This window comes from Lepidothrix coronata, unplaced genomic scaffold, assembly GCF_001604755.1.
Source record: "Lepidothrix coronata isolate B3197 unplaced genomic scaffold, Lepidothrix_coronata-1.0 Scaffold190, whole genome shotgun sequence".
Classification (NCBI taxonomy): Eukaryota; Metazoa; Chordata; class Aves; order Passeriformes; family Pipridae; genus Lepidothrix; species Lepidothrix coronata.
Window position 1 is genome coordinate 76,941 of NW_016690370.1, and position 12,777 is coordinate 89,717.

The 12,777-nt window shown below is 46.5% G+C and overlaps 1 protein-coding gene across 12 annotated transcripts in view; it reads right to left on the reverse strand.

The window, feature by feature from the left end:
- The window catches only part of PLCH1 (phospholipase C eta 1), an 81,975-nt gene that overhangs the window by 37,904 nt on the left and 31,294 nt on the right, over positions 1 to 12,777 (reverse strand). For all 12 annotated transcript variants that reach the window (XM_017831430.1, XM_017831434.1, XM_017831440.1 and 9 more), the window contains 6 exons: positions 10,936 to 11,082; positions 9,718 to 9,961; positions 8,161 to 8,290; positions 6,004 to 6,174; positions 2,188 to 2,281; positions 712 to 915 (listed from right to left, as the gene is read on the reverse strand). In XM_017831430.1, the coding sequence (XP_017686919.1) occupies positions 712 to 915; positions 2,188 to 2,281; positions 6,004 to 6,174; positions 8,161 to 8,290; positions 9,718 to 9,961; positions 10,936 to 11,082 (990 nt within the window). The remainder of the gene's footprint in view (positions 1 to 711; positions 916 to 2,187; positions 2,282 to 6,003; positions 6,175 to 8,160; positions 8,291 to 9,717; positions 9,962 to 10,935; positions 11,083 to 12,777) is intronic.

Consider the following 12,777-nt stretch of genomic DNA (forward strand, 5'->3'; position numbering starts at 1 on the left):
ATCTCCACATTCCTCCATGGCAGGGGCTTGGAACTGGATGATCTTTAAGGTCCCTTCCAACCCAAAACAGTCTGTGATTCTATGGGGTTTATGATATTTGTCTGAGATGGTCCTTCCCCATAAAAAAATTCAGTTTAGACTGCTCAAAAACAGGAGTTTGCTGCTGAAGGGAATCAGTGAAGCCCTAAAGCTTTGAGTTTGCCACTGCCTTTGTGCTTCATGGAAATAGCGAACCCACCCTTCAGAAACAGCCAGTCACTAAAGAAATCCCCACCAGCCCTCAGAACCAGCCAGTTCCATCAGAGAAATCCCCGTCCCACCCCTCAGAACCAGCCAGTTCCATCAAAGAAATCCCCGTCCCACCCCTCAGAACCAGCCAGTTCCATCAGAGAAATCTCCGTCCCACCTCTCAGAACCAGCCAGTTCCATCAGAGAAATCCCTGTCCCACCTCTCAGAACCAGCCAGTTCCATCAGAGAAATCCCTGTCCCACCCCTCAGAATCAGCCTGTTCCACTAAAGAAATGCTGGTCCCACTCCCCAGAACCAGCCAGTCCCCCTACAGAAATCCCCATCCCACCCCAGCCCCAGCCAGCCCCACCACAGAGGTACCATCCCACCGTAGCCCCAGGCAGCCCCACCACAGAAATCCCTGTCCCACCCCCAGGCAGCCCCACCCCAGGGGTCCCACCCCAGCCCACCCCCAGACGCACCCTCGACGCAGCGGCAGCCGCCCTGCAGCACGCGTGCGTACATGTCCACCCTGGACTGGGAGAGCAGCTGGTCCCCGCTCAGGTAGGTGTTGTGGGACGAGGCGATGAAGTAGTTGCAGAGGGGCTGCTCCATGTCCTGGTGCACCTGGCAGTGCAGGGGGTTGAACACGTCGCAGGCGGGGCTGCGCATGAAGTTGGTGAAACCTGGAAGGAGAGGAAGGGCTCTGCCGCGGGTGCCACACGTGGGACTGGCAAACGAGGCCGGGACACGACCAGGGAACACAGTGCCCCAAAGCCAGGGATCTGACACTGGGTACGGGGCCCAGGGCAGAAATGGGAGCCAATTTGATGTCCCAGTTTGGAAGCAAATGCTTTTTTTCCTCCCTGAGTTTCTTGTTGACACTCCGGTGCTCTGAACAAGCCCTGCCCTGACTGAGGATGGAGAGGAGACAGGGCAGCAGCCACCCAAGGGAGAACTGTGAGGCCACCACAGCCAGTTCACTAATCCAGCCATCTTCACTCTAATCTATCTGAGAAGAGGGTACCTGGTTTATACTTGTAAATCAGAGCAGCATTGAACAGAAAATGTTTTAAAAATATCCCCTTTAAGAACAAGAAATGTAAAATATTTCCAAAGGACAGCGCAAACAATGCCAACCCCAAAAGCAACTCAGAGATAAAAGCAGCAGCAGCAAGGTTAAGAGGAACAGGAACGCTTGCAGAAATATTTTTTAAGTGTCACAGCTTGTTCATTTTACTTTCCTTATTTCAGTTTAAGTGCAGTGCCCTGGGTCACATCAGGAGCTTGTTGAAGGGGGGCCATACTCAGGACTTAAATACCATGGGAAGAAGATTCCTACTTCACTTCTCCCCACCCCAAATCACCATGTACATTATGCTGCTCCATGAAAGTTCCCTTCTGGGCAAAGGAACACACCATGGCATTTAATCTATTTCATCTCAGCTCTGAGTTTGATTTGATACCAAGCTGGATTCTGAACAATACCATTTATAATTGCTTTCACAAACAATGTGAGTAAGGCATTAAAACCCAATGAAAGTGCAATTTTCCATATTTTATTTCACATAAGCATATATCAGTGGATTTTGCAGGAGCACAGAGACAGGGCAGAATGAACACTGGGCTGTCACTGGAGCAGGCTGCAGATAAACTGCAGGGTATGGGGTGGCTTGTGTTTTACACACACAGTGAGCAATAAACCCACACAGCCTCAGGCACCCACCCATTGCTGCAGGATGGTTGTGATGGATGGCTGGAGAACATGAGCTGCTGCTTCACCCCACCTACTCACATCTCCCCCATGGCTCACAAAAACCCACCCACACTCCTGACTTTGATCTATGGGATGTTCTGTCCCAGTCAAACATTAGGAGCTGCACCAAAACACCACTAAAGCACTTCTATTGCACTGCAGTATATCAAGGCAAAACTCATTCTGAAATCAACACTTTTACCTTCAATCCCAAGAACATTTTGCTTCTTGTTTTCTTCTGACACTTCAAACTTCTGTATGATGTCCAGACAATATTCTGGTGTCACATTATTCATCTGCACAAAAACAACAGTGTGAGTGCATTTATTTTTAATACCATGTCACCAGCATGTGAAATTCTGCTTTAGACTTCTGGGTCCAGTTGAAAAACCTTATGATCAAACACTGAGTCCAGTGAATAGGCCAGTTAATAATACTACTGGAAAAGGACTTGAAGTTTTTATTTTTGTCAGTGCTGCACAAGCCTCCTGCCTCTTAACTTGGAGGAGAAAAATAGGAATGGGAGGTAGCCACCCCTCAAAACCTGTGCCATTTTATTTTAAAGATGAAAATTAGCTGTTTAGCACCCTTAATAGTTGTACTGGTAATACTGCTGAAACGAGAACTATGAAGTTTTATTCTTTAATATAATCTTCTTAGACATGCAAAAAGATTTGGCAGGGTTTGATTACATTTTCATGTATTTTCCACTCCTGTGATTTCATTACTTCCAAGAGAGTTCACTATAATACACAGGCTAGGACAGAAATAATTAAATTCTGAAATGAAAAACAGCAGCTCTTCTGAAACAAACACAAGTTTTGTCAACAGCTTCAACCAGCCCACAGTTGAAGTTCCACAGCTGAGGTCCTATCTGACCTGTGGGGCACTTATAAGTTGACATTCATATTTCCTTTAAAGTTAAAGGGAAGAAGCATCTTCCATCACTCATCTCATCCCCTCTCATCCCCCTTGCTTGGGTGTGTTTCAGTTCCTCCACTACCAAATCCCAGGCAGACAACACTGGCACTCCAACCTTTGGCAGGGTATTTGTACCACTGCTCTGTTTACTGTTTGTGCTCTGCATCCTCTGCCAAACCAGCTCAGATCCCTGACCTGTGGAGCAGACTGGGAGCATAGGAACACGCAGTGCCCTCTGTTAACATCACTGCTCCAGGCAAGGGCAGGAATCGGGGTAGTCACCATGAAAATTACCCAGTATTTACTGTTTAAATCCAGGAATAGTCCCTCTGTGAACTGTTCTCTTATTAATGGGCTTCTCTTCCAGATGGTCAAACCAATTGCATTTACTCTGCTCTGTAGCCTTTGATGATTTTGTGCTTTCCACTATTTCCTGGAGCTCAGTATTCCCAGCATTCAGCTGTATGGAAATCTAGGTGTAGCTTGACTGGTCTTCTCCATGGGCCTGATCCTGCCAAGTGCTGAGTTCCTCCTAAGGAATGTGGGTGCCAGGACTGACCATGTCTCATAACACCTCAAAGGCTACAGCCTAAGTATGAAAAATTACCAGAGGAGGGGAAAAACCAGACGTGTCACCATCAGAAGGACAGTGACAGAGGACAAGTGAAGCAGTTCCACCCACGTGCTGACTCAGGCTGAAAAACCTGGAGATCTTTTCCAGCCTTTCTCCCCTTCACCCTTCCCTCTGTTATTTCTCTTGCACAGGGAAAGCAGGGCTCAGCATCATCCCTCATCTGCACTGTACAAGTACGAGAAAGAGGAGGAAATCACTGCTATTGTCCTCCTTGTCTGCTATCAGAGCCAGCTCCACAGGTTCCTCTTTCCAAAGTCCAGGTACCAACAGTGGTATTGTTATACTATCCCTTTGCTTTTGGGCTACTCAGTCCTGATATCCTCCCAGCTCCCAGCCAAACACAGAAAACATTCCCTGGCACACACTGTCCCGTTATATCCTTTTAAAACTTCTTCCAAGACAGCAGGTAGAGTTGTTCCAAAACATTAAGTGTTCTTAATCCCCACTTCCTACCACTTGTTGTCACGTTTTCACTATTCCCCAATCCCTGGTTGTTCCTCTGACACTGTACAATTAGTGCAGGAGTAAACTTACTCAATCAGGCTTAACTCAAAGGCACTGGTTCATACCAAATAACTGAGCTTTGCATAATTACATGTGCATGTTCTGAGGGTGTAATTGTTATAAAACCACTTCCTCTGCAGTTCAATTAAAAGGAGCAGGGGCATTAATTTTTGCCACCAGCCTCCTTTGAGCTGCATAAAACAGCAGCCCTTTAAACTACCGAGGGAAGTGGTTTGGTACCAAGGTGCTGCAGTGGGACTGACATTTCCACGTGGTCCCTGTCACTCAGAGCACTCCAGGGACATCACCCAACCTGCAGCACTGCCCTGGAGCCCAGCCAAGGCTCCTGGGCCACAGCTCAGTGGGCTGTCCTTTGTCTCAGGCCACAGGAAAACTGGACTGCAAAGCAACTCATCCGTGGCAGGGCAGCAGGTGGGAGAGGGCCCAGGGAGCCTCCCGCTCACACAACCAGAGCCAAACACGGCAGGTCTGGAACACTGAAACAGCCTTTTACTGGCAAAAACCTGTCAGCACAGGAGTCAGAGAGGCCCCTGCTGTGACTGAAATTAGAGCACTTGCTGTGATCTGGCTGCAGCAGAAAGGAGGGAAGGACAGACAGCAACCGGACATGGGGCAGCACCACTCAGGGCTCCCAGGACCAGGGCACAGCGGGGTCATTCACTCCAGAAGGCAGGTCCAGGGAGGCAAGAAACTGCAAAGCTGCCCTTTATCAGGGAAGAGGGTCTTTGCAAAGCCTATTTCACCTGAGCCCCACTCCTCAAAGTCAGCAATGAGACAGGCTGTGTCATGAGAAGAGCCTGGAGATCCTGTTTGGGAAGCAGTGTGTCATGGAGCAGGACACCAGCTTCTGGGGAGGTCCAGCTCTGACAAGAACACTGATAAAGTAATGAAGGACACTCCCAAAGGGACAACACTCAGGCATGTTGATGCAACTGGACATCCAGGGATGTTCCTCCCTCACAGCCACTAAGAGAACTGCAGGAGCAGAAGTCACCCCAGAAAACCAGCCTGCTCTCTGCTCCTCTGACATTTGAAGCCATATAATTGCAATTTCAGTAGCAAGGAGCTGAATTTAACTGCACCTAAGTGGAAATAATCTGTTTCACAAGCCCTGGGGTGAAGGCAACAGGAGTTCTCCTAAAAAAAGAAGCCAGTTTAGCAAGCTAACAAAAAACCCAACCCGCTTTTGTTCTATCCTCAGGCTGCAGAATATTTAAAAGTCTTGCCAAACGAGTGGCAGATGGAGCAGGACAGACTGTCCACAGATTTCCAAGCAGCCAAACAGGAGCAAAACCAAAATGCTGTTTGGTTGAAGGCACTGGGAGCTGCATTATGATTGGAAGCATTATCAGCTTGTGGAGGCAATGCTGCCCTACCCGAGGACGTGGTTGGCACTGGGGACATTAAAGGGTGGGTCTCCCTCATGCTGTTCATGCTGGGGAGTGGGAGAGGCAAAGGCAAGGCAAGGTGCTTAACTACACAGCCAAGAGGTACATCTATGAGAGTTGGGTTTGGTTTTGGAGTAATGCTGAGCAAAGCAGTTCCAGCAGACAACCCTGCCCACCCCGTGTGCCTGAGGAGGGGCAGGCAGAAGATGCAGAATGCCAGACCTGACAGTCAACCTGGCTTTGCTGCTGCATCAGCACTTTCATAATGTCCTTGTGCACCCCAAAGTCAGCTCCTCTGCCTCTCTCACATGTTCTTCCTGCTCCAGGCCCCTGAGTGCCCTCCAAACCACTATCCAGGGCACTGCAAAAATTGTCCAAAGAAGTTCAAACTCCTACAAGTATTTTAAAAAACAATAAAGACTTCAGATTTTTTTTTCTGTCACATCTATGCTTTATGCTCTGCCTCAAGCTAAACTTTTCCATAATACTCTTCCCCTATACCTGAATGTACTTATACGTACATACAAATGGATGTAAAGTATTCCCATACCTTTTGTTCCACCTTCAGAAACTGAGCCAGTTCCTCAGCAGTGAGATGATCCTTCTTGTCACTGTAGCTTAGGAGCAGCAAGTAGAGATCCCGACGTAAGGACATCATCTTGTAAAACACTGAAAATTCTTCAAAGTTTAGGGTTCCTTGGTTCTCATCTGTGTCTGCTTCCTAAGGGGTACAGACACTCAGGTAAGCATGGTAAACACAAGGGAATTTGGGGAATAAAACAGAACAGGACTTGAGTACACCAACAGAAACATAATAAATTCCAGTCTGCGAGGATCTGTTCAGACACAAATCCTAACGGTAAAACAACTGCAAAATTAAATCATCATCTATTGGATTTTTGGTGAAAACAGTTGTTACACTAAAGCCACAGATTCCCTATGAAACTCTAATTTCCCTCTTTAGTTTTGAGTTCATTTCCTCTGTAAAGAGGCTCACCCTGGGCTTTACTCTGATCTGCTGCCCTCCTGTATGCCCTGCAGTTATCCTGGATTAAAACCTAGCAAGGAGCATAATAATGTCACCCCGTGGATTCCCCAACAACAGTGACATTTTAAAACATTCAGGACAATATCACAGCTTTAAATACACATCAATTTAATCTGCAACACTTTCAGCCCCTCAGCACTCTGCAGAGAGGACAAGTCTGCAGCAGCAATAAGACTCCACACCAAAACATACACCAAACATCTCCAGTCTTGATTTTTTGTCTCTCCTCAGAGGTAGGAAGAAAACAGTACTTAACACACACTAATACAAGCTTTTTCCTGTGAACATCTGCCTAAGAGGATTGCTTTGGATTTTCAAAACAAAGAATATATTCTAGGCAAGCACTAAGTAGGTCTCCATGAAAAAAGAACTCCAGGGAAGCTACAACTTGGGTAAGTTTTGGACTGTGGCAGATAATGGAGACAAACTGAAATAAGAAAAGTGCTGTTGTTCCTCTGACTCATGTCCTTTGTTCAGAGCTGTATACTGGGGGTTCCTCTGCAGTTATAACCCCCTTGCCATTCCCAAGTCAGGTACTGTTAACAGTGATTCTCCCCCCATTGAGGTCAGAACCCTTTCTGTGCAGCCCTTCTAACACTCCCTTGGCTCTGAACCCGTTGGCTTGTCCCTACAGTGATACAAATACAAGCTCTCCAGCTGGAGAGCACCTCATCCTGCCACCACTTCTCAGGAACAGTGCCCTACTTCATCCCTGCACACTTTGGAAGTGCAGACAGAACCACTTTTTTTTCCTCTCAGGACTTGGCTTCACAACTCTGCCTCTGCTGCCTTTCATTACACCTCATTAGTGCCACTGTCATCCAAACCACAAACTCCCATTGCAGCAAGTCAGCTGAGAAGAAAATAATTCCCAGCTATCTGGTGCTGAATGGGATTTTTAATCATTTTTATCTACTACATATCTTAGATGACATTTATAATTTGTGAAAACAAGTACTACCTGAATTCATCTCCACAACACAACCCCACCAGTTTCCACACTTCAACTCTTTGGGGAGTAACTCAATGCTCCAAAGATGTATCTCTAGTGTGGATTTTATGCCAGACAAACAAAGCATTTTTGACTATGGAAAATTCTTTACGTTTTACAGTGAACCAGCTTTTGGCTGGTACTGGTTTGGAAGACTTAACAAAACTTCCTTTTACTCTCCTTTATGTCCTTGGCTTATCTTTCCTTTCCTACGGTAAACAAAAGGGTTGGTGAAAATTGGCAACTGTTTCCAGAGAACAGAAGTAAAAAATTGATTCTGGCTAAGTATGAGGAAGTTGTTAAAAAAAAACCCCCTAATTACTTTCATGATGCCAGCTTATATTAAATAATTTTCCATAAAGGAAATGAAAAAAGATTTCAATAGCAACAGAGTAACTCCATCGTCCATCAATGCCAGCACAGAACAATTCATCCACAGAGATGAAACAATGATGCAGCTGAAAGACTAATATTGATGAATTGTCTTCTGTGTGGTTCATGTCACTTAAACACTGTTCTGATGCACCTTTGTCTACAAAAAGGTAAGACTCGGCAAAAGCCTGTGAGGTGCTGGAAAGGACAGAGTTTTAAGTCCCAGCCTGCAGACCCTGCTCTGGATCTGCCCAGGAATGGACCAGAAGTGGCACAACCTTCCCACAGGCACTGACCTGGAACATCTGCCGGACCTTCCTGCGGGGCAGGTTGACGTTGAGCTTGTGCATCAGCTGGTGGATCTCCTCGATGTTCAGCAGCCCATCCCCGTTCTTGTCAGCCTCCTCAAAGGTCTGCTTGACCCAGCTACAGGTGTGTCAAGGACAGCTCCTCACGGAGAAGGGAGGCAGAGCACTGGGCAGGGCAGGGCCAGGACTCCAGCTCAGGAGAACACGGTCCTGCCCCAGCTCTGGGCTGGGGAATAACCCTTTTCCCCCCTCCCTGCCCTTGCTACATTTTCAGTCAAATGTTTAAAAGCAGAGCTGGTTTATGTCAATTATTTACATCTCGGTTCACAACAGCAGCCCCTTTGCACTCCCATTTCTGCTACTAGTTTCTCCTCTGAGAATGTACTCTGAAGTTCTCAAATGTTGCTGGGCTTGCTCTGATATCTTCTTCCACCTCTCCCTTCATTCTACTTGAACTTCACTGCCCAACCAGCCCCTTTCACCCCCTCCTTGCACACAGATCCCTCAGCACCTCTTGCTAAGCCCTTACACTGGCTGGAACTGGTACAGGGTCATTTGTGAGCAGTCTCCCAGCTGCCACATTTGATAAAGCAAACAGGACTCACAGTGATGTTTCACCAGGAGAGAAGATACAGCAAATATGAGCAGCTTGGGAAAGTGGTGGTTAAATATAGCAATCTGAGGACATGTGCAACAGAGCATGCAATGTAACCCCAATGGATCTGTGCCTACTGTGGATCCGAATTAGCACTGAAAACATAAATTAAAAATGCCCATGGTGTATATATTCTCCAGAAGGAGACAACAAGTGACCACTGGAGATTTTCATGAGGCAGAAGAATAGACAGGTTACAATTTTAATTAAGACAGCTTGGTTTAGGGATTTTTGGTTAGGGGGTTCTTTGTGTATAACAGTAGACAGCACTGTTGTGAAAGAGAGCACACCAAGAAAATACTCAGTGGACATGAAGTTCATTTGCATTACTGGGCTACAACAAATATTTAAGGTTCTTTCAAGATTTGTGCTCCTGACAGTCAATGCAGGTGGAGAAGACCACAGATATCTGCCTTACACCAAGGGAAATGGAGATGGCCAGGAGTTACTGGTCAGTTTACTGAAAGAATCCCAGAACGTCAGGGTTTCACCTGTACTAGATTTCAGTCAGTACTGTCCTCAAACCAGTGTCTTCTAAGGGACCTTGCAAGTTGCAGCAGAAGAATAAAAGCACAGCTGGGCAAACAGAAGATGACAGAAATGCTGAAATCATCCTGGGGTCAGTATGTATTGAGATAACTAGAAATAACTGGTTTGACCCTTCAAGAAGAATTTCATTAAGAAAACGCAAGACTATCCCCTGACTTCAGCCCGTGTTTTATCTCACATACAAGTGTCCGTGTCAAACCCGTTACTCAAGTTTCCACTGCGATCAATGGGAGGGTTTTGGTCACCTAATAGGAGGTGAAAGGACACCCTACACTGGAGTCACTAAGAACTACACCAGGAATAGGGAATGAGGAGCTGGAGCCCCGGCTATCAAAGGATACTGGTCGTGTGTCCTCTGGCGCTTGGCGAGCGAGTCCTCGTCGCTTATCCCGGCCATCAAATACTTGAGCCCCGTGATCCAGGTGCGAGCCTCCTCGGGGTTGGAGGTGATCAGGTCCAGGGACTCCAGGTGGTTGCCGTGGTAAATGGTGAAGCAGCAGCTGGGGTCAAAGCTGCCCTCGGTGTGGCGGTGGAAGATTTCCGACTGCCGGCCCTCGGTGACTTTGTAAATGGAGTCGATGACAACTGTGGGGAGAAGGGGAAACAAAGATTGACGTGCTCAGAGAGCAGCCAACCTGCTTCTGATTTGAACAGTTCTGAATTATTCAGGCTAGGAGTCACTACACTTTATTAATATTACATCTTCACATCCAAAAGCCCTCTCTGACTGGAAGGTTTTCCTTGCTTTGGCTGCGCCCAGTCCCAGCACAGCTCTGAGCGCTGCCTGCGACACCACAGGGCTGAGGCGGCAGAAAGGGGAGCACGAGGAGACAGGCACCAAGTGCCTCCCATCCATCAGAGAACCCCTGCATGGCTCCAAAGGGACTGCTCCCATCACAGCCCTGCTCCCCACAGCAGGAATCCGGGATACCCACGGCTGTGCTGGGACACGGCGGCTCCCGATGCCACGGCACCCAACGGCTCTTCAACAACACCCACTGGCCCACAAACACCAACTGCCACTGCCTGGAGCCTTCCCAACTGCTTGGTTTTAATCTCAAGGCTCCCTGACAGTTCTGATGAATTCTAGTCTTTATTGTATTCAATAAACCACTGATTTGCATTTCCAATTTAAGACAGTGCAGCAGGAACAGCTTCAATGAGAAATAATGCTACACAGTCACTTCAAGATGTAATAATGCCGGAAGAAAAGGATCACAGTTAGGATTAACAAACCTCAACCTAAACTCCTCCAGGTTTATTGAAATTTGTGATGTATACATTGAAAAAAGTTCAGTATAATTATCAAGGTCCTCTTTGGTTTGTTCAAAATTCAAACAAACCTCTGGAAAATGTTCACATCTGACTGAACTACACTGGCCTTCCTTAATCCTCAGCTTTCAGGTGGCTAAACTCTGCCCACACTCTTGAAGACTTTTATGTAACTATTAACATCACATTTAAAAGCAGCAACAAAAATAATTTATTTAATTATCCCTCTGTAATTCACGTTCTATTCTGAACTGCCCCAGGAATCAACAGAAATAAGAGAAGTTTACTTTTTGCCTTCTCGCTTTTCCTGGAGGGTCTCCATCGGATGCAGGTCCTGTGCTCGTCCAGGTAGAAGAGCCGGACCAGCCCTTTGGTTCCACTCTTCAGCTTAACCATCTGAGTCCCAGACTGCATGACACTCATGCATCTTTCAACTGTGAAGCAGAGCAGAACAAAGTCAGCTGAATGGTCATCTAATTCCACTGATAACATGACTTACTTCCTACACATCTGCCAAGCACACAACATTTTTGACTTGCACCATTAATGACAAACTGGTCAGTGCTGTGAGACATACAATTCCTTCTTCACTAACTTCTCCACACAGGAAAATGGAATAACTCATCTGTCAGAACACCTTCACAACAAAGGAAGCAAGGAAAACTTTATTGTATGTTGAGGGAAATATTTTACAGTTGTTTCATGCTTATCTCATTTAAATTTTTTTATATTACTGTACACAGTACTGCAGTTTTAAACCCCAGCACTCCATGAATTTGGACTGGTGAGATCATCATTCAAACTCCTCATTTCTTTGGGCTCTATATCGTGGTTTTGATGTTGGCAGAGCTGCTCACAGAATTATACCCAGACAATCCCTCCTCCCCACACACATTCACACCCTCCCCATCCTGCTACCAGACTTCAAGCACAAGCTGTGATGACTCCCTTTTATCCACCCATCCCATCCGGAGGGTAAGGCTTTGTTTTTCTGTTTTGACTAAAATAAACCCATCACTTCCATTTCACCTCACATCTTCCCTCCTACAGCCTTCCAAACATTAGGATCAAGATAACATTTCCTCTTATCTCAGTATATATATCCATGCTCTTCAGTTACCTTCTCCTGGTTTTATCCATTCTCAGCCTCTCCTCATTTGGTATCACTCCAAATTCACCTCCTGGGTGATTTGTTTACACTCTGGCTGACTCCCAAATATACTCTCTGGGTCTGTCTTTATTTCTTATCACCCTTTCTTATCACTCTTCCTCTCTTCAGTGCTCCTCAGTATCACAACAGACTAACTCACCCTCCCACTCCTCTCTGCCACAGCTGGGATTTATTTTCCCAGCTCCCAACACCTCTGACACATGTCACAGGCAGCTGGAGCAGCATCTAAACATTGGTCAGGCAAGGAATGAGCAGCCACTGTCACTGGAATGACCTGTCCTGGCTCCCTCAAACACAGAGAGCCAGCAAAGCCAAACCCCACATCTAATAACTCCACCAGAAGCAGCGTTTTTCCAGAGTTGTCTTTCCAGGAGGAATGAGAGGATTCAGGTTGAGTGAACAGAACCAAACTCTCCTGAAAGCATCACATGAGTGCAATAAATGTGTCTTTTATAGTGTTCATAAATACATGGCATGCCCTGAACCACCACACAAACACAATAGGTGAGTTTGGAAGTGCTTAAAGAGAAAAGTGACATAAGCCAGAAATAGATGCCAGACCACAGCTGATACCAAGCCAAGCCCCTCAAGATCTGAACAGGGGTTTGAGTCAAACATATTGGCTGTGGCAGTTTTAACTTGTATCTAACTGAAGATGCACAAAGTACCAGGAAGTCAAACCTTTACATCACGAGGGATGGACAAAATTAGTCTCTAAAACTTCCTACATCCATGCCTACAGGCACAGCTTTCCCTGGCAGATCCAGCCCGTCCCTTTGGAACTGAGTTTAGATCAAGTTTGCCTTGGATTCCTTCCCAACAAGCAAACCAGACTTGTTCCCCAGCCCAGAATGAAGGTTCCCTGTACCCTGTGTGTGATACACAACTGGGACCTGCTCCACCAGCCTGGCACACCAACCACAGGCACCTTTGGATTTCACTAACAGGGATCACTTGC